General features: G+C 49.3%; 1 protein-coding gene across 1 annotated transcript in view; it reads right to left on the bottom strand.

The window, feature by feature from the left end:
• Pkd1l2 (polycystin 1 like 2) overlaps positions 1-21,860 on the bottom strand; it is an 81,771-nt gene extending 59,911 nt beyond the window's left edge. Inside the window, exons 1-9 of the mRNA XM_052167299.1 lie at positions 21,557-21,860; positions 20,699-20,905; positions 20,028-20,213; positions 15,613-15,723; positions 11,272-11,419; positions 5,674-5,903; positions 2,663-3,067; positions 1,672-1,749; positions 831-883 (exon numbers count right to left, since the gene is read on the bottom strand). Coding sequence (XP_052023259.1) covers positions 831-883; positions 1,672-1,749; positions 2,663-3,067; positions 5,674-5,903; positions 11,272-11,419; positions 15,613-15,723; positions 20,028-20,213; positions 20,699-20,905; positions 21,557-21,860 — 1,722 coding nt within the window. The remainder of the gene's footprint in view (positions 1-830; positions 884-1,671; positions 1,750-2,662; positions 3,068-5,673; positions 5,904-11,271; positions 11,420-15,612; positions 15,724-20,027; positions 20,214-20,698; positions 20,906-21,556) is intronic.
• Positions 21,861-22,107: the final 247 nt, after the last annotated feature.

Genomic DNA, 22,107 nt, shown 5'->3' with positions numbered 1-22,107 from the left:
CTCCTGGGCATTCTCAGGTCTCCACTTCCTATCTTGTCTGGGCATCGTGATTGATTACATCGTGATTGATTACATCGTGATTGATTACATCGTGATTGATCCTTCCCATCATGCTCAGCTTACACTACTTACATAACACGAGCTTTACCCACTGAGCCACCTTCTCCGGCTTCGCGACACCTCCGAGCACACCTGTGAGTGCACACTCTGATACTTGCTACCGGTCCACCTGGGTCCTACCAGACACACAGCTCTTCAATTCTTTCCTTTCGTCTATCTCCAAGCTTCGTGAAGGCAGAGAGCACACCTGCCTTTTTGACATCAACACCTCAGCCCCTAAATATCAATTCTCGAACACGGCAGGTGCACAGTAGGTCTTTGTTATCAGCAAGCACCTGTGCAATGGTGAGGAAAGGGAACTGAAGACCTCGGCGTAGACACTAAAGAACCGGAGCTTGTTTCCCCAAATTAGCGCTAACGGCTATGAATTGCCCTCTGAGAACTGCTTTAGCTGCAGCCCACGGATGTGGAGCAATTGTATTGCTATTATCGTGTTAGTTAGAAATATCTTCTAATTTCTCCTATGGTTTCTTGTTTTGCCTATTATTATTTTTACAGAAGTGTGCTATTTACTTCCTAAGGCCTACCTACACGACCCAGGGTCTTGTTGCTTTACAATCTAACCCTGTGATGATTAGAGAGCATGTTTTTGGGACTCTTTCCAAATGGAACAAAGCTTGGTGGCCATGTCAGTTTCCTTAACTCAAAACTTTAAGGCGAATGCTTGGATATTGTTTCCTCGTGAAGTTAAATGCTTTAAACACACTCACGGTTCTTGCTCTGGCGTTCATTCCAGATGGTTCCTGGAGGCTGGAAGAAGGAGCTGTGAACATAATCAGAACAAGAATTAAGCTTCGGTGGAAAACATTATAAGATATAGAGGCAGAGTCAGGCAAATATCATGGTACTGTACTCAAGGTCCCAGCTATGGAGGGGGAGTGGCTGGGGCAGCAGGAGGAGCATGTGGGTCTAAAGTTAGCGCCAAGGTTAGACAACACAATAAGACCCTTCTCAAACACATAAACAAATATGAAAAAGCAGAGCGATCTTGTTGAAGATGCCCCAAGATGTCTACCATTCAGGCGATAGAGACACAGATGACAGGGTTCTGTGGGTGCCTCGCCCGACTCTTGCCTGAGTGCTAGCAGAGATCTGACCTCAAGTGCTCACACCCACCCAGCAAGCTCTTGCCCGGCAGAGTCATCCCCTGAGCCCTCATCTTCTGTATTTTTGTTATTGTTTTTGCAGCACGGGGCGGGGGTGGGGGGTAGAGTCTAGGGTTTCTGTGTGCTAAGGAAGGACTCGACCACTGAGCCACACCCTCAAGCCGTCCCAGGAGACTGATGAAGAAAATTTCAGCCCACCTCCTACACTCTGGATGGCCTCTGGATTATAATGCCTAAGATAATGTGAACTATGGTCTGAGCACTGTGGAGTCACATCAGGAAGAACCTTAAAGTTCAGTTCGGAACTTTAATGATACTTTCCGCAACTCTGTCTTCAGAGCACCCAGAAGAGTCTGTGACTGTGGAACAGGCTCCGTGTTCACAGCCCTGTTTGAAAGGCTCCTCGGCTAGAGCCCAGGCAGGTTCAGTGTCCTAGACTCCTTGCCTGTGACCGTGACGTTCCCGATGTCCAGGCTCAGGTCTGAGAAAGCGTTCCGCACATGCGCAGTGACCAGGAAGGTGCCTGTAATGCAAGGGGGAAGAGTCCTGGTGTACACAGCGGAGACAGCTCTCCCTGGGTGTGCCTGTCTGACAGCCCTGTCTGCAGCCCTGGAATCTCTCAGCCTCTGTGCACTTAAGAGTCTTATTATACACCAGACCCGAGGCAAGACTCTGGGAGCACACGGGTGAAGAAACATGAAACGGAGACATGGCGGGCTTAGGGTGGAGCATGGTTTGTGAGGCAAAGGTGAAACAGGGCTGTCCTTCAAAAGCCGAGAAGGTTCTTTGAGGCTGGAGAACTCCAAGGGCGGGTTCTTTACTCATGCCCTGTGGGAGCAGCCTGTGGTGGAGGGTGGGGCAGACGGGAATAGAGAGGGCAGGAAAGCAAGCAGAGGGAGTCAAAAGTCAGTTGTGTCCAAACTTAGGGCACAGGGACATATGTCATCCACAGAGGTCAGTGCAAGAACGTAGCAACTGAGCTACCGTAAATAAGCGAAATAAATAAATGAATAAATAAATCTCATAATGTTTTTAGTAAGTTTACAAGTTTACGTTGGCCCACATTCATATCTATCCCTGGACACACACGGCCCACGGGGCACAGATATGTCTGCCAGTTGTGTGATGCGTATATTTTCATTTTCCCATCTTTTGGCTTCTTTCTGTTCCAAGCAAGTCTCTTGGAGAAGGGGGTGGGGAACGAAACGTCAGGACGATGCTGGAGGAGGCTGAGGGTCTCGGGGCAGCGCTTAGCAAAGCCCCAGTGGCTCTCTAGTGGAACCTTCGTTCTCTCAGCAGACCTTTGACAGAAGGCCGAGACCCTCCCACCCGCCTGGTGTCACCTCTTTCCTGGCACCTTCCGAGCCCCAAGGGAACGAAATCAGAAATATAAAGGGGGGGGGGTATGTGCCAAGGGAAACTGCCAGTCCCAGTACCTTCAACAGGAACCGCCACGCGATAGGTCCCAGATGACTGCCCAACACCCTCTTCCTTCTGGGAGAAGTTCGCGTTGAGTCCCGCCAGCTCGAAGGTCACCTCCTCCAGGGTCCCACGAGCCACTGAGACATTGACCAGCAAGTCCCACCCAAGCTCCACATGGTCAGAAGCCCAGGAGGCCCGCAGCCCCGACAGCAGCTCCACAAAGCCGACAGTGACCTTTCCAGAGGGGGCGGGGGCAGTGCTGTTGCTGATGGCTTTGATCTTCAGGCTGTGCCTCCCCGGACCCAGCAGCTCCTGGATGTCTCTGCCCAGGGTCAGATTGTAAAGCTGCGAGCCCCTCTGGGTGGCGAACTCGGCCAGAGTTGTGTTACCCGAGAGCACAGCATAAGTAGCCCCGGCTCCTGGGGGAAATTTAGGAAGCCTGTTACGGCTAGCATTCTAAGATAGTTCAGGCTGAGTTCTGATGTCAAATTCTGCAGCAGACATAGATATGAGTCCAGAGAAATCCGTGAGCACAGACTACCCTCCCTAAATGCTAATTTTAATTATTTTTTTAGTTTTGGCTTAATAAGTGATTTTTTAATTTTTAATTTTATTTTGTTTACTTTCTGGATTCTCTCTGATCATTTTTTATATTGTTTGGTTGGTTGGTTTTGAGATAGGGTCTAATGTAGCCCAGGCTGTCTCCCTGACTTCACTGTGTAGCAGAGGCTAACCTTGAACTCTTGATTTTCCTGTCTGAATCTCTCAAGAATCAGTATTACAAGCAAGCGCCACTGTGCTCGTCTGGAGATCAAACCCAGGGTTTCTTGAACGCAAGCGCTCTTCCATCTGAGCCGCAGCGGCAGCCCCGTTGTTATTTGTTTATGCCCTTGAACCCAGAAGTTTGTAGCAAATGCTTAGGACTCCCTAATGATAGGAACCCCCCCCCCCCCCGCCCCTGAGTGGGAAACTGAACAAGAGGTATCTGGGGCGGGGTGGAGCAGGCACAAGAATTTTGAAGCAGGAGAATGAACTTCAGGGGTTTTAAGCCAAAATAGGTGAAGGTGTTTCCTCCAGCATCCACTGATGACCCCCGAGGGCAGGTAAATCTTTTTTTTTTTTTTTTTTTTTTTTTTTTTTTTTAGTTTTTTGGATTTGGTTTTTTCGAGACAGGGTTTCTCTGTGTAGCCCTGGCTGTCCTGGAACTTACTCTGTAGACCAGGCTGGCCTCGAACTCAGAAATTCGCCTGCCTCTGCCTCCCAGAGTGCTGGGATTACAGGCGTGCGCCACCACTGCCCGGCTCAGGTAAATCTTTATGAACCTCAACCTGTACCCCACAAAGTGGGGCCTCCCTTGCAGGCTGCGGGTGACCGTCCTAGCTGGATGCCAACCAAATATTGTAGTGGGTTGAAAACGTGTGTGTGTGTAACCAGATGACACTCTTTCCAGTAGAAGTCATGTCAAATACATTTATTTGGATGCTGGTGAAAAAAAGGGGTGGGGGTAAAGTAGGAGAAGAGAAGGAGAAGGAAGAGGACATACTGGTTGTGGTGGTGGTGATGATGGTGGTGATGGTGATGATGGTGATGATGGTGGTGGTGATGATGGTGATGGTGGTGATGATGATAATGGTGATGATGGTGATGATGATGGTGGTGGTGGTGATGATGGTGATGATGATGGTGATGGTGATGATGGGATAATGGTGGTGACTGTGATGATGATCATTTGGTGATGATGGTGATGATGGTGATGGTGGTGGTGGTGATGATGGTGATGATGATGGTGATGGTGATGATGGGATAATGGTGGTGACTGTGATGATGATCATTTGGTGATGTGGTGATAGCCTAAAGCCCTACAGGAGCAGGACCCGTCACTTTCGCGTGTATCCCCCCCCCCCCCCCAACCTGGCAAAGAGCTGACACACATCTGTATTTGTAGGAAGACTAAATAAATCAACGGAAGATTATTTTACGTTGCCCCGGGGTGCACATACCAGCCCCTGTTAGGCAGCAGGCACACACGAACAGGACGAATCTCACCAGTGCCCTGTCAGAGCCCATCACAACCCCATTAAGACGATCAGAGGGAAGGATGTCATACCGAGTCAGATCCTTCCTCATTTGATGATCAGCACCACCACCGGCATCGTCACCACCACCACCATCATCATCCTCATCCCCATCATCATTATGCCATCCCCACCGACATCTGCCACACCACCGTCACCATCATCCCAGCCCTGCACTGCATAATTTATGTCAACAGGGCTCCATTCAGAGCTCTAACTGGACTGCGCTTTGTGGGAAAAGGTTGCTGTGGATAAGGCGGGGGCAGGGGTGCTCTCTGTGGACAAAACCGGTGCTACTTAAAATATCGATGGGAAGTATCCAAGCCCCGGGACGGATGTGCTGAGGACTAATGGATCCTGTGGCTACAATTAGAGTGACCTCTGGAATAAATTAGAACAGAAGCAGTAACCAATATTGGCATGGAAGCCTTGGCGAATCAGATGCAGGAACCAATCAGAATGGCCTCTGGCTTAACTAGAAGACACTGTGTCCAATCAGAGTGTACCCTCGCCAGAACCGTGGATAGGCTCGGATCCTGTGTGCACCCCTGATTTCTGGGCCTCGTGGCCACGAGATGGCGCCACACTCGTGGTCAGCACTGGCTGTGTGAGATGGGCAGCCCCTCCCAGCCCCACCCCTTCCTGTTGAAATCCCCACCCCAGAGGGAAGTGATATGGAGGGTCAGTGTTTCAGAGAGGATTGTGGACGAATGAGTCTTGGGAAGGTGGGGATTATCACTGGCTCACTAACCTTCTAGCTTGGGGTGGATCAACATGGAGTCTATCCTGAGTGGGCCATCACAGGCTAAGCACTTAGAGCCCCGAAGATGCCACGGATGTTAAATAAATGAACACGAGGACGCTAAGACTCTAAAGTCAGGTTAGCTGGATAGATTTGGAGGAGGCAAATCCTCCCAGGCGCCTCCACCTGCTCCATCCTGCAGACTCACCTCCACCCAGATCCACCTGAATCCACAGGGGTTCCCCAAAAACAGCCTGACAGAGAAGGCCGGCTCCGGATCCAGACAGACCAGCGCACCCAGTGACTTGGGGCGTCTCCATCCTCTCCCGAAGTATCACCTGCTTCTGAGCTGTCACGTGCCACTCGCTGGTTGTACACTCAGCAAACACTGTGAACTCCCCAGGAGAGGTGAACTGGTGGGTCACGTGGCTGGACACACTGTGGGGGAACGGGGGTCAGAGGAGCACAGCTTCAATAATCATGCACGCGTTCACAACTCCTGTACTCCGCAAAGACAAGATGGCGGCGAGGAGGGGAGGCAGCATGTAGCACAGGGGGAGAGGTCTTGCCTAGCATGGATGCAGCTCAGAATTTGATCGCCAGCCCTCCCTCCATTAACTGGGTGTAAGGATACATATCTGTGGTCCCAGCACCCGGTAGGAGGAGGCAGAAGATTAGAAGTTTATGGCCATCCTCTGCTACATAGTGATTTTGAGGCTAGTCTGGACTGTCTCTAGTCTCTAAACAAACAAACAAACAAACAAGATTAACAGAGGAAAGAAAAAGATGTCACACAGCACACCCTTTTCTCTATGTCAGGGGAGGTCACACCATGACAATTCAGCGTCAGATCAGGAATAGCATGGATCCGCCTTGAAAAATATCAGCTGCTGGCCCTTTGAAAACAATTACTTGTTGTTTGTTTTTTGTTTGCTTGTTTTTATTTTTATTTACTTATTTGTTTGTTTGTTTGTTTGAGACAGAGTTTCTCTGTGTAGCCCTGGCTGTCCTGGAACTCACTCTGTAGACCAAGCTGGCCTCGAACTCAGAAATCTGCCTGCCTCTGCCTCCCAAGTGCTGGGATTAAAAGTGTGCGCCCCACCACCACCCCTGCTTGAAAACAATAACTTATTTGTGTGTGTGTGTGTGTGTGTGTGTGTGTAGGCCAGAGCTGATGACCTTGGGTGATCTTCAGGAGTCAGTGAACTCCAGGAATCCTCCTGTCTCAGTCTTCCCAGTCCTGGGATTACAACACATGCCAGCATGCCTGATTTTTTATGTGGGTTCTGGGGATGGAACTCAGCCTTTTCTGCTTACACCGCAAGATCTTTACTGGCTGAGCTGCCTCTCCAGCCTCTGGAAGTTCTTTTCCGACACTGACCACCTCCCATCTGGTTCATGTAATCCAGACTCTTAGGCCTTCCTGTTTTGATCTAGAGCACCCTGATCTGGTAGACTATAAATGCCGCAGAAATGGGCACTGTGCTATATTTTCTGATTTGTGAGATCTTTGTGAGATTTATTAGACAAGGTCTAATGTAGCTCCAGCCTACGTTAGTTGGACGTAGCTGAGGATGACCTTGAACTTCTGGTCCTCCTGCCTCCACTACTCAAGTGTTGGAATCACAGGAGTGCACTGCGGTGCGTCTGCAGGCAGAGGTCAACCCTGAGTTTTGTTCTTCAGATCTTTGTCTACCTCATTCATTTGTTTGTAGAACAGGGTTTCCCTATGTATCCCTGGCTGGCCTAGAACTTACTCCCTAAGTTCTTTAAGGGTGGCCCTTAAAGTCACAATGATCTGCCTCTCCTGGGTGCAAGGGCTAACTAACAGCATGCACAACCATGGCCAGCCCACCTTGCTTTAGACAGGGTCTCTCTCTGTTACCTGGAACTCTCCATTTCAGCCTGGTTGGGCGCTTTAGTGAGCTCCAGGGAATCCCCCTGCCTCTGCCTCCCCAGCTCTGAGATTACAGCATGCCCCACCATGGTCAGCTGTTTCACCTGGGTCCTGGGGATCAAACTCAGGTCTTCATGCTTGCATAGCAAGCCACCTCTCCGGCCCCTTGACAACAGCACTAACCTTACAGATCACACGTGTCCCAAGCCTAAAGGGTTGTCTTCTCTCCTTTGGAGCAGATGACCCATGTTTCTCCAAAAACCTACACAGAATGCATCTCTAGGAATCCCCGTAGTTGAAGGGAGATGCTTCACTCCAAGGACACATTGCACCCCAGCACACTGCCCCATCTATTGGCAGCTCAGGGCCAGTGTGTGGATGACAGTCCCCAGACTCAGAGACACTGAGGGATCAGCGGTGTCTCCCACTTTGACCTCCTCCTCCTCCTCCTCCTCCTCCTCCTCCTGTTCCCATCAGTATCTGGTCCTAGGTACCTGCCCACCTTCCCCTCCCGGGCACAGTCTCCTCAAACGGGCAAGCATTAACAGCTTTTCCTGGGTAGAACACTGTTGAGCTTTCCAGAATCTCTCAACTTCCGTCACACCCATGAGTAGTACAAGGGGGATGAGCATTCTGCAGGGTATGTCCTGCTCCTTCAGGTTCAGGCCAGCCCCTCCCCTAGATCAGAGTTTCTCAATCTGTGGGTGGCAACCCCTTCGGAATCAATCAACCCTCTCAGTGGGATTGCCCTAAGACTATCGGAAAACACAGATATTTACACTACAATTCATTACAGTTATAAAGCAATAATGAGGGCTGGTGAGATGGCTCAGCAGGTAAGAGCACTGACTGCTCTCCCAAAGGTCCTGAGTTCAAATCCCAGCAACCACATACCATCTGTAATGAGATCTGATACCCTCTTCTGGTGTGTCGAAAGATGGCTACAGTGTACTTACATAAATAAATCTTTGGGCCAGAGTGAACAGAGACTGAGCAAGCAAAGTTAACAAAAGTGAGTGAGCAGGGTTGACCGGAGCGAGCAGAACTCCTAAATTCAATCCCCAGCAACCACATGGAGGCTCACAACCATCTGTACAGCTACAGCGTACTCATATGCATAAAATAAATAAATAAGTCTTTTAAAAAACATAAAACAAAGTAACGATGAAAATAATAGTATGGTTGGGAGTCATCACCACATGAGGAACTATATTAAAGAGCCTCAGCATTAGGAAGGTTGAGAACCACCGCCCTAGGTCCTCTGCGTCTGCACCCAAATCCAAAAGACTGTCACTTTAGACTTCCTTCACACCACCAAATTCCTCTGTGCCTCCCAGTGGCCTGGTTGCACCTAGTTCCTCCACAAGGCTTGTAATTAGCATTTTCCCCAGCAAGATTGTCACCCCAGTACAGCCTAGGTATCTAGACATCTCCTGGTGGGGAAGAGAAAAACAGTCAATCCTAAATCCTGCCAGTAGGGGGCATGTGCTACCCAATTCCAGGCTTGGACAAGGTTGGCCTTATATAAATTATCCCATAAGACCTATAATACAATCTCAGATATGCAGAGGCTTTTCCAGGACAGAGGAAGAAAACAGCTGGACATATGTATGAACAAGGACATCAAATGCAAGGCAAAAAGGGGGTACTTCCAAAGGAGACCCCTCTGATTCAAGCTGGTTCTCTGCAAGGTCGTGTAAGTATCTTTGGTAGGAACAGGGTCCACTTTTAAAGTTTCTACCTCTTAGACTAACAAGTAGCTAAGCACAACTAGAAGTCTATAGTTTACTGGTTCACACCAACTTAGCATGCATGAGGCCCTAGGTTCAAACCCCAGCATTGCAAAAAGTCAAACAAGTAAGGGGGCAGGGAGGGTGTGTGTGTGTGTGTGACAGCTCGTACCTATAATGCAAGCACTCGGTATAAGGCAGGAGGGGAAGAAGTTCAAGGCCAGCCTGGGATGTGTAGCAAGTGTGGAATGAGATTCTATCTAGAAGGGACAAAGGGAGAGTGGGAGAGACAGACAGACAGGGAGACAGTGGTGGTGGGGGATTGTGGCTCAGTGGGTGAGTTTGGCCAATGGTCTGAGTTCCATTCTCAGAACCCATGTGGTGGAAGGAGATCTCTGTCTCCTTAAAGTTGTTTTCTGGTCTTTAACTCGTGCATGTGGCACTATAATAAATAAATGTTTTAGAAAGAAGAAATAAACACGGAAGGACAGTCAGAAGGAAGGAAGGAAGGAAGGAAGGAAGGAAGGAAGGAAGGAAGGAAGGAAGGAAGGAAGGAAAAGCAGGGAAGTTTGGGAGTTGAGCACAATTAACATTTGCACAGTATGGCTTCTGTGTAATTAAAAAAATTTTTTCATGCTGTTCTCCATGCTGCAGGTTGGGTGTTAATGCTTCTGGCAAAACCAGGAGCACATGACAAGGGACCATCCTGAGGTGAACAGAAATGACAGAAGTGGCTGGGTTGTTAAAACAGCAGAAATTGCATCACTCGGGTGGGGTGAGGGTGGAGGGGCGTGGTGTCATCTATTTCTCCTGAAAGAGACAAAACACTGGTGACCTTGGCCTAGAGCTGCTGCCCACATAGGTGTCAGGGAGAAAGGGTGGCTTATGTGTGCTGCACACACACACATGTACATGCATGTACATGTACATGTGTGTGTGTGGGAGCATGTAGAGGTGAGAAGAGAACTTCCGATGTCAAGCCTTGGGGCTTGTCTACCTTTTTAATAATTAATTAGCTAATTCATTAATTATTTTACCACAGGTGTCTCTCATTAACCTAGAACTCATCAAGAAGGCTAGACTGACTGGCCACGAGCCCTAGGGGATCTTCTTATTTCTGTTTCTGCACCACTGGGAAGACAGGGTAGACCACTGTGCCTGGTGGGGTTTGGAGTTTTATTTCTTAAATGGATTCTGGAGAATCAAACTCGGGTCTTTTTCCCCTGAGCCGTTCTCCCCAGCTGTACTGGCTGCTTCCTGTCAACTTGGCACAAGCTAGAATCATCGGAGAAGGAAAAAGCCTCGGTGGAGGAAATGCCTCCTTTGAGATCCACTGTAAGGTCTGTTCTTAATTAGTGATAGACGGGGGAGGGCCCAGCCCAAGCCCATGGTGGGTGATGGAATCCCTGGGCTGGTGGTTCTGGGTTCTATAAGGAAGCAGGCTGAGCAAGCCAGTAAGCAGCACCCCTCCATGACCTTTGCATCAGCTCCTGCTCCAGGTTCCTGCCCTGCTTGAGTTCCTGTCCTGAATTCCTCCAATGACAACCATGCTGTGGACATGTGAGCCAAATAAACCCTTTCCTCCCTGACTTGCTTTTTGATCACAGTGTTTCATTGCAGCAACAGAAACCCCAACGAAAACACCAGCCCCGTCATCTTGTTCTCACTGACAGAGCCATTGAGGCTTGGAGCGGTATGACAGGGTCCAAGGCACATAGACAGGGTGGCCGAACTGTCATGGGAAGGGGCTGTGTGACAAAGCTCAGGTGGCCAGAGACCACTTGACAGTGACACAGAATGTGGCGGTAGCACCTGAGTACACGGTCTGGCACCATCCTAGGGCAGAGCTGTCACTCCTCCTTGACAAAAACAAATGCCAATAGCACTCCCGACACCTGACTCTCAATTCTAGATCCCATGTGGCCCAGGCCAACCTGTGGAATGGTGAACAGCAATGCCCTCAACTGACATCTACTAGTTAGCCATGGGACATATGAGAGAGGGAGGCCTTCCTTGTCCCGTCACCCACAGGGTCAGCCAAGGCAGGAAATTCAGAAAGCCATCCCCAGAACCATGAGAAATGAAAAGCATGGATCCGGCCATTAGGTTTGGGGGTAGCTTGTTAGACAGCAAAAGCTGACCAATACAACCCGCCTTAAGGATCGGAGGTCGCTCTTACCTGGCAGGGTAGTAGGGGTCAAAAGTATGGCCATCTCCCATGCTGAGTACACAGGACAGGTTTCCGGTGTAGGGAGAAAGGAGCCACATCAGGGAGATGGTGACATTGTCAAAGACGAAGCTCCCGTTGGGCACCACCAAGCGCAGACCTGCAGACCGAAGCAGGATGTTTTGTGAGTTTGTGAACCAAGGATGTTTGTTTCTGCTTAAGACTCAACGTCCTTCTACCCATGCAGCCATTACTTTTATACAAAGTATGTTTTAAAAATTTGTTAATTTATTTTATGTGTATGAGTATACTGTTGCTGGCACACCAGAAGAGGGTGTCAGATTCCATTATAGATGGTCGTGAGCCACCATGCGTTTTGCTGGGATTTAAACTCAGGACCTCTGGAAGAGCAGTCAGTGCTCTTAACCACTGAGCCATCTCTCTAGTCCCTATACAAGGCGTTTAAAGTTTATTATAGTTTTACTATTTTATTTTATCTTATTTTATTTTGAGACAGAATCTCTTTATAAAGCCCTGGCTGTCCTGGAACTCATTATGTAGACCATGCTAGCTACAAACTCACAGACATCTATTTGTTTGGGTTTTTTTTTTTTTAAAGATTTACTTATTATTATATGTAAGTACACTGTAGCTATCTTCAGACACACCAGAAGAGGGCGTCAGATCCCATTACAGATGGTTGAGAGCCACCATGTGGTTGCTGGGATTTGAACTCAGATCCTAGGAAGAGCAGTGAGTGCTCTTAACCAGTGAGCCATCTCTCCAGCCCCTGAGAGATCTATTTGCTTGTTTGTTTGTTTACTTATCGTGCGTGGCACATACATGAACATGTATGCATGGGTATGTGAAGGTTAAAGAGCAATCTGGAAGAGTCAACTCTCTCTTTTCACCATGGGGGCTTCAGGAATGGATCTCGGGTCATCCGGCCACAAGGGTCTCTACTGCTGAGCCATCTCTCTGGCCTTTTAAGTGCTCTTCATTTTCATTTTTTTTTTTTTAGACAAATCCATTTATCTCAGCCCTCAAATACAAAACGTAGTTTCAGATGACCTTGAACTTCTGAGCCTCCTGCCTCCGCCTCGGGAATGCTGAGATTGCAAGCATGCCTGCATATACATGGTGTTGGGATCAAACCCAGGGATCAAACTCTCACATACAAGGCAGGTCCCTGAAAGCACATCTCAAGGCTCCTGTTCTGATGACCTGTGGCAGTCATTGTCACCACAATCCTGGATTGCTTCGTAGAGAGAGCTACAGGCACACAAGCAGACCCCAGCATGCATGTTCTTCTATTTGCAAAGATGGTGCTGGCTGTGTTTGCTACCCAGCACCTTGCATTTTTTAATCTAATGCATCACAGAGATTGGTCAGCTTCACAAAACATGTTAATTTACTTAATTGGGACACTGATTATCCAAGTCTATTTTGTAATGGCTAAAACTACTAATGCAAACAAATAAACAACGCCCCCTCCCACCCCTGTCCCGGAAAAACTTCCTTTAAGAATGGCTAAAGGTGGCATATGCGTCGCTGTAAGCAGGTTCCTATTAAATATTGTAAGCCTTGAACTTCAAAAGCTGGAGGGGGGAGGGGTTGAGACAAGCGGAACTAGCCAGGATTCCACACAGCCCTGTGCAAACCTATGCACCGCAGCCTTCCTGAGCCTGGATGCTAACTTGGAAGTGAAAGACTCTCCTGACTGAGGTAGAACACCATCACACTCTCACCTCGGCTGTGAGGGGTTGCTCAGGGTGCAACTGGGACCTCTGATTCCTCTTCATGAATCAGAGGACAGCTCTAATCAGAACACCCTGGTTCACAGGGACAGGATGAAATGTGGTTGCCACACCCTTGTCTGCCCTAAGCCACCACGCACTTCGGTGACACACTGTGGCTGACAGATCTCCAAAAGGACAAGCTTTGTCCGCTAACAAGGCAACGAAAGTTGGGGCCAAGGCATATGACCTGCTCCCCCAGACAATAAGAGAGAGAGAATCACCCCCGGTTTTGCTTCACCCAGACACAACCAGCAAACGAATGGTAAAGCCTGTCACCTGCCACCCTCCCCTTCTTGTACCTGTCCCACAACCTCCATTCCCTGCAAGGTGTCCCTGGGAACCTTCCCCTCCTCCCACCCCACCACAGTGATTCATCTTTTCCCCTCAGGTCCTTGCTATGCCTCATGCCCTGGGCAGAAGTTGCTTTTCTGAGTCATTTGTCACAGGATGGCACAGTGAGCTGTCTCACCCTTAAGGGAAGTTGGCGTACGTATTCTTTGTAGGAAAGTGAATTAATGCAACTCTTCGGGAGGGTAATTTAGTGCTGTCTAGCGGTACTTAAAATGCACTTAGCTAACTACCAGCAATTTCTTATCTGAAAATAATCCCAGGTTCACGTCAAGATAGGTGAGCGCTGTGGCTATAGCCTTTACAGTACTGAGTCCAAGCAGCATTCCACCACAGGATGGGGAGAGTCTCACGGGGCCTTATCCTTCACCAGGGCGCCATGGGCAGTGGAGGACTGCTGGCGGAGGGGGTCATTGTCTCCAGTGTGGTGTGGCCACTGCTGAGGTGCTCATGATTCAGTGGACAGCATCGCAGCCATGCTCACACCCAAGATCCTGGTTAAACTCTGGGTCACAGAGCCAAACCATTCCTGTGACCCAGATGTGTCTGGGATATATTATAAATGAAAAAGAAAAGATGGACTGTAGATTAATATGGTTCACATGATTATGTTCTAGTTCAGAATGCATATATATTCTGTTGTGCTAAATATTAAAAAATGAACTGGTACTTTCCCTCATTTGTGCTGGCAACTCTCTGCCCCGGCGACCTAACCCTCCATGCACTGGTGGGCAATGGCCGGCCTGTTTTTAATCTCATGGATACTCTCTGGCCTGGAGCTTCCAAAAGTCTCCACCCAGCTTGCTAAGTTCCCACTGGCGGGTCGCTACCACTCCAGCCCCATGCTTCAAATTCCCCACGGCCTTTGTGGTGCACATCAGACGGACCCACGCTTTGGGCCGCCATACCTTTCTTTCTGAAACCCAGTCGAATCACCTTGAGAAGAAAAATACCACACAAACTTAGCTCAGAAACAATGGTAACTCAATCTCTGGGCGCAAAAATTAAAACTTTATCTCGTAAGCCTTATTAATTCTGATTCCTTCAGTGGTGAATGCTGATGGATCCGCCATGATACCACGGAAACTCTAGCACCTACATCTTGTCCTTATGTGATCCCAGTTCCAAAAGCCTCTAACTCCCTCCCTTCCTTCTCTTCCTCTGTCCAACCTGGAAGTCCCACCTACTTGCCCAGTGATTGGCTCCTTTATTCATTAGGGGATTGGTTCACAAGAAGTCACTTGTATGTGACTCACTCCTTCTCTGCAGCCCTCCCAGGAGAGTGAAATCAGCATCAAAATACAAACAGCACCAGGCCCATCCACAACAATATTCACTCATAGCCATGTCTGCAAACATTTTAAAAAATAGAGTGAAAATGTCCTCGCAATATTAGTAGCATTTGCTTAGGGGGATGGAGCTGTCCCGCTGAAGGGAAGGACTTTCTCTTCTTTATCATGACATTTTTACAAATGGTGATAGTGTGGGTTATGTCATGATTTTTAGGGTTTTAATCTTAGGGCTGGAGAGATGGTTCCGAGGTTAGGTGTGCTTGTCACTCTTGCAAAGGATCTGGGTTCAGTTCCCAGCTCCCTCATGGAGGCTTACAGCATCTGTAACTCCAAATCTAGGAGATCTGTTGCCCTCTTCTGACCTCTGCAGGCATAATGTGCGTGTTACACCCATACATACAAGCAGGCAAAGCATTCATACATATACAATAACAATATTTTAAAATCAATTTTAAAAGAAATTGTGGAACTAGAGAGATGGCTCAGTGGCTAAGAGCACTGACTGCTCTTCCAGAGGTCCTAAGTTCAAATCCCAGCAACCACATGGTGGCTCACAACCATCTGTAATGAGATCTGATGCACTTATATATAATAAATTAATACTATAATATATATAATGTAATTTATATAATGTAATAAATAAATAATGTACACACACATACATGTTCACACATGCATGCAGGCATACACACACACACACACACACACACACACACACACACACACGCATGCATACACACACACACACACACACACACATCTGCAAATGGCTTCAAGAGAGAGCAGGCCAGGAGGTGGGGATGTCTGGCTGTAAGGAAGCTGTTATAGGCAAAGTGTTACTTGGGGAGGAGAATTTCAGACTAACATACAACAGATATAAGAAAAGTCCCATACCCACCCAGTTGGAGACTCACCTTCCAGACACTGGTACTGCACCCACAGGTAGCTGTCCCTGGTGGGACACGGGTCTCCAAAGTAGGTCCCATCTGCCGCAACCTGGCATGCCTGTAGCCCCTGACACTGGCCTGGGAGACATCCACATTGTACAGAGATAGGAATGGCGTGGGAGAGAAGAGGACATACACTCAGCAGAGCATCACAGAGATGTTACTTTATCCAGTCAGATACCCATCCCCCACCCATCAAACGCTTGTTGACACCTACAGGCCCTGAGCTAAGACAACAGGAAGACCGCCCATGCTTGCTCTAAGCTGTGGCATAGTTAAATGCCTGTGTCATTGTTGTTTAGCCACCCCCAGTCCCCAGACACCATCCTGAGCGTGGATCCCACCTTTCCTCTCTGTTTGCTATGCTGCTATCAACCATGGGGGTTGATAGCAGCCAGGGGCCAACCAATGATACTCTCATCTACACCTTGTAGAAACAGAAACAGAGGCTGATGTTTCCATAAGCCAGGAACACCAAGAGATACCAGAAAATGACTAGAAGAGGCTGGGAAGCCTTCTCTCACAGAGCATTTGGGCAATGGGGAAGCATGACCCTGCTGATAACTTGATCTTGGGCTTCAATCTTTATAATCAACCATTAGACAACGGATGTCTGTTATCCAACATTCCCCGCTTAGAGATCTCCATTCATACACAGGCACTCACAGCAGCTTGTGTACCTTTAAAACCAAATTCCAGGTTCCCCTTCTGCCCAGCAACCTCCATCTCCTCCCAGCAGGAAAACGCCCAGGCTCCTTAGATGGACTTCCTGTCACCCTGTGCGCTAGAGTCAACACCATATACTCTGGAGTTTCCTATACCACCGAACTCCCTCTTCCTGTAGGACTTTGCACACTCCTTCCCCCTTCCCCAGCCCCCCATCTGCACTTTCCTGGTGGTCTTACTTCCCATCTCCTCTGGGGAGTGAACCAGTCTGTGGACCCCTGTCCCCACTCACGTATCCCCTCACCCGACTCTGTCCCATGTCACAAACAATCTCATTTCCCAGATGCCCTGGGCCAAGTACGTGTGGAGGACACATGCTCATCTCCAACTGCTCAAACAGTGGCTCAAAACAGCCCAGGCTCTTGTCCTCCTGTTCTAAAGGTCAGAAATTGGGTAGGCTGGACTGGCCGCCTTCCCTGCTCAGGGTTCTGGGAAAGACTGCAGCCAATATCACATCTGAGGCAGAATCCAGTCCTCTTCACCCTCGAATGTGGCCTCTCCAAGACACAGTGTGCTCACACTGGGACCCTTCCTGGCCTCTCCTCCCCAGCTCTCTTCTTTTTCCATGAGGAGAGGGTCCCTTGCCTAGAGGGGCTCATGAGTTTTCCTTGTTCTCAAATGGACATTCCTGGAGATTGACTTGAGATGGGGGATTTCCATCCCCAAGCCAGGTGACTGGCGACCTTAAGCATACCTGAGAAGTCCCGGTGCCTTGTGAGTGGCTTTTGGAGTGGCTTTTGTTCACCACTCCCACAGTTCTAGGGATTAGGGTGCTGTAAAGGCTGCTTGGTTTCTCAGATCTTCCGGGACTTTAAAAAACAGCTCCCTGGACTGAACCGCCCTGTTTAATGACCTAACATGATTGATGATTGCCAGATTAGCTCCTCTCCTCCCTTTCCTTCTTTCCCTCTTCTTCCCTTCTGGTCCTTCTCCCTCCTCTCCCTCTCTCCTCTCTTCCTTCCACCTTCCTTTCTTTCTACACTTTTATTTTTTCAAAACAAGCCTTCACTAGGTAGCCGAAACAGAACTCTATGTAGATCAGGTTGGTCTTGAACTCAGAGTTACCCACCTGCCTCTGCCTTCCAAGTGCCATGACAGCTAACTGATTTTCAGTTTTGGAGTGGGAAGGGTGGAGTCTCATTCTGCTGTTTAGGCTGACCTTAATCTTTGACCTCAAACAATTCTCTTGTCTCCACTTCCTGAGTTGCTGGGACTGTTGGTATAGGTCATTGCCTCCAACTCAAAACACTAATTCTTTCAATTGTGGCTTTTGGAGGTGTGGGGGCTTCTGAGAATGAAACCTAAGAGACCTCCCACAGGCCAGGCAGGCTGTCTGCAGGGAGCTACAGCCCCAGCTCTCAGCACAATACCCTAGCACAATGAGGCCTAGTTGGTGACCGCTGGTGACCGCCCTCCATCTGGTTACATACTCCTGTGGGTATCCACAGAACTAGATGGTAATTTCTGAAGGCCTGGGGAGTATTTAAATGTTCTGCACACCGTTGGGTCTCTCTGTGGGGGGGGGGGGGGTGTGCGCGCGCGCGCGCGCGCGCGCGCGCACACACACACAGCTGGCACATAAAGCACGTTTTAATGAGTAAATGCATCATGCCTTTTGCTCTCTCCCATGGCAACATTTATCTGTCTCCTCACTGGACTCTGAGCTCAGAGGGAACAGACACTTGACTCATCCTATCTCTGCAGAGCCCAGGGTAGTGCATAGCACTCTTAGTCCTCAATAAATGTTTATTGGCCACTTGATCATTGAGTGATCAGGCACTCTGGTACAGTCAGATGGTGGGGCCCTGCCAGGTTTTCTCACCCTTTCCCAATGAGGTCCAGGGTTCCCTTCCAATGTGCTCTCTGGGGTGTGCTGACCCTGTTTCCAAAACTTGGGGCTGACTGTTGAGGAAGCAGGCAGCCCAGTTCCAGCGTGCTGTGGGGAGGAAGCCTCCTCCCTCAGCTTGTCCAGCTGAGGCCCTTCCATCTTGGAGGACCCAGCACAGGAGTCTGGAACTCAGAAGAGAGATGTCGAGAACCACAAGCTGATTTTAGTATTTTCTACCCCCACACCAGCTCCAGGGGGAAGCAAGGACACTGTGGTGAACATGTGGGACAAAGAGGAGTGGGGCAAAGAAGACTTCCGAGGGAGAAGAGATGCATTCTCCTGGAGAGAAGGCACGGAGAGTATTCTGCACCCCATGGTCCTCACAGGTCTTTGTTTAGAGACAGATCCTCTGTGAGGAAATACTAAGAGGCACTCAAGGAGGCTGAGCCTGTCGCCCTCGGGGATCCCAGGCTAGCCTGCAACATTGTGTCCTCATTAGCTGAGGAGCTGAAACCTTTCCAGGTCCCTGGTGTCTGAACAGTGGTCACTGCAACAAGCAGACAAAGACAGATTCCCTGATGTCCTGGATACAGGAAGGTTCTGGAGTCTTTACAGGAGACCCCAGGACGCCTGGGTAGTCCCTGAAACTGAGCCATTTGATGGAGCAAGGACTGGTCAGAGGAGATTTAGCTGATTTAAAGGGGGTGGGGAACCCAAGGGAAACCACCACATAGGTAGGGGATAGCATCAGAAATGTCTCCTCTAAGGTTGGGGAGATGGCAAAGTCGATACAGCACTTGCAGTGCCAACACGTGGACCTGAGTTCAACTCCCAGAACCCAGGTAGAAAAGCAAGGTGCAGTGATACAAATGTATAATCCTAGCACCTGGGAAGCAGAGACAGGCAGATCCCCAGGCTCATTGGCTAGCTAGTCTATCCTAGTCTAAGTGAGTTCCACTCCAGTGAGACCCCCTGTCTCATGAGAAACAAGGTAGATGAGCCCTGAGAGATGACCCCTAAGCCTGTCTTCTGGCTTACACACATGGGGAGGGGGAAGAAAGGAGGAGCGTTGTACAAGAGGCAAACTGGATAAACTAGAACAGCATGAACCAAGAGGGGCCACACATCTCAAAAACCAAGACGGCACAGGCTTAGGGAAGCCCAGAAAGAGGGCAGTACTGAGGACCAGGCATGCTGTTTGTAACTACAGTGTTTACAGCAGTAATGCCCAGGGTTGGAGCCCTGTGGTGCCATATTCAGTTCTTTATGACTAAATCTGAAGCTAGTGCTACAATGTTACATGGTATTAAGATCTACCAAAAGTGGATAGTGGCTGTCTGGGAGTTTATCACAATATACTTTGTTCTTGGCTGGCTTGTTTGAGACTGGGACTCATGTACCACAGGCTGCTCCCAAACTTTCTAGGTAACTAAGAGGGGCCTTGAACTCCTGATCCTCTTTCCTCCATATTCCAAGTGCGAGGATCACAGACATAAGTCACAAATCCATCTCTCTTTACTCTTGTCTGTAGATTTGAACTGTTTTGCAATTTTAAAAATTGGGTTAACTAAGTTGATGTCTGCACCCACTAGGGGTGGGGGATTAAAAACCTTCCTGTCTCAGGAGCTGGGTTTGATGGCCTTGGCGAACCTGCCTCAGTATCCTATTTAATAGCTTAGTGCTGTAGACAGGTTGGTTGGGTCCCCACATGGAAGGGGTCCAGGTCATATCTCAAGAGCATTAGAATTTTCCAGAATCCTCTAATGTGGGTAGAAGACCAGCAACTGCTTTCTCATCTAACCAGAGCTGTGGGGTCCTGGGGTCCTACCTGTCACCTCATCCTTGACGCTGACCCAGCCACATTCTCCCTCTAGGTCTGAAGGAGGCCAGACTCCCCGAGTGCACAAATAAGGGGTCTGGCGCCCGTAGAAAGCATTCTGGACTAGGATGACTTCTCCCGAGTCACAATGCATGGTGGCGTTGTGGCCCTCACAAGCCAGGCTGCGGCCAACCCCTGTAACAAAGGGACGGTGACAACTTAGGAACACACACTGAGCTGGGAAAGGGCTGGACTAGGACTGTGTGACACAAGGGTGGAGTGGGGCCAGCTGGAGAGATACAGAGCGTCCTATGGGCAGAGGGGCGGGACGGAGGGGTGGGGCGGGGGCGGGGCGAGGGCACCCAGAGATGTAAAGAGAGAAAGTCCCAAACGAGCAAGACAGTGTCTGAAGAAGTCTACAGGCAAGGCAAGACAAAGAACAGGAACCCGGAGAGACAGACATGGAAGGGAGGGGAAGGAAGAGATCTACCAAGAGACAGGGAGATAGAGAATTAGAAGGAAAGAAAGTCCGCAGGAAACCTGTAGAGATGGAGGGGATCTATGAAGAGAGGTTAGACATGAGGACTGAGGGGGAAGAAGCCGACAGACAGGAAGTGAGGGAAGCAGATAGAGAGATTGGGGCCCGGAGGGAGCCCCCCACCCCCACGGGACCAGCTCACCAAACTCGCAGATGAAGGAGAAGGTCTGTGCACAATCCTCTAGGGCAGCCCACTGAGCTGAAGGACCGCTCCCGATGTAGCCGCAGGTCCCCGGGGCAGGTGTGGTCCGCCCTTCCTGCCAGTTGCTGTAGTTCACATTTGAGGTGTCCAGCCAGGTCCCAGAGCCTGCACGGGAGCAAGTGCAGCAGGGCTTGGCAGGAGTCCTCTCTTACCCTCCTTCACATGGAGCGTTTGCCCGGACTCAATGCCTCCTCTCCTATAGGTGCTCAATTGATTGCTCTCATTCCCCACACCAGAGAGTAGGGTGTGTCCTCCCCATTAGTTTCAAATGCACAGACATAACTGGACCCTATCTTGGAGCACCCATAAAAAGTGGTGCTGCCAAGCTAGGAGTGACAACGTAGAGCCCAGAATGTTCCATCATGCTCATGGGTAGATGACTCAGGACATCTGCTCAGCCGTGTCTGGGCATGGGCAGACCTCATACTGAAGTGGCTTGCAATGCTCCAGAAGTTTCTAGAGCCTGAGAAGGTAGTTGGAGCTGTTCAGGTGTGAGACTTTGCAACCTCTCAGGGAAGGTTTGCCCTCAGAATGCACGTACAGAGGCACCACACCACAGAGAACTAGAGGAATATAAGCATGTTTTTAGATCACACACACACACACACACACACACACACACACCGCGCTAGTTACTATATATGATTATTTTACCACTCCACCAAACAACTAAAGAGGAGGGTCACTTTGCCATGAAAATTAGGACATGTTGATTTGCCCCATAGGGTTCTGGGTAAGAAGTAGCAATAAGAATTTTTATCACATGCTTCTCATCAGACACAGCTACGCAGCACCTACCTCCCACGGTGCCATTGTGCACCGCTGAGCCTCCCGTCAGTCCGATCCACCATTCTCTGTCCTGGGTAATGTGTCTCTGCAGGAATTCCTGGGTGTCTTCATCGGGAATGAAGACCAAATGGCCTCCGCGCCCTTCGCACCAGCCCTGGGCTCCAGAGAAGGTGTGTTTCGGCGGCACAAACTCATAGCAAGCATCTCTGAAGAACACTTGGCTCCTTGAGCAGAGGCTGCTTCCTTCTGACTTAGCCACAGTGGCCCCAGCGCTCAGGGTGAGCCCCAGGAGCATCAATCCTGGCACAGTCATCCTGGGACCACCGCAGGGGCTGCAGGATGGAGACAGGTCCCCATTTCTTTATATGTTGCCATTCCCACAACCACCCACCATCCATCTTCCTTTCCTTCTTTATACCAAGTGATAACTCGTTTGTTTAATGGAACAAAATACACAGAGTGAATGTGTCTGTGTTTTGGCTTCACCCAAGTCTTTGTTCAATGCCTGTCTGAAATCCAATTCGTGTTCAAATTTCTTCTAGAGAAAGATAGAGTTGCTA

This window comes from Apodemus sylvaticus, chromosome 21 (genome assembly GCF_947179515.1).
Source record: "Apodemus sylvaticus chromosome 21, mApoSyl1.1, whole genome shotgun sequence".
NCBI lineage: Eukaryota > Metazoa > Chordata > Mammalia > Rodentia > Muridae > Apodemus > Apodemus sylvaticus.
Note: the sequence above shows the minus strand (reverse complement) of the source record. Positions and strands in the feature narration are given on the sequence as shown.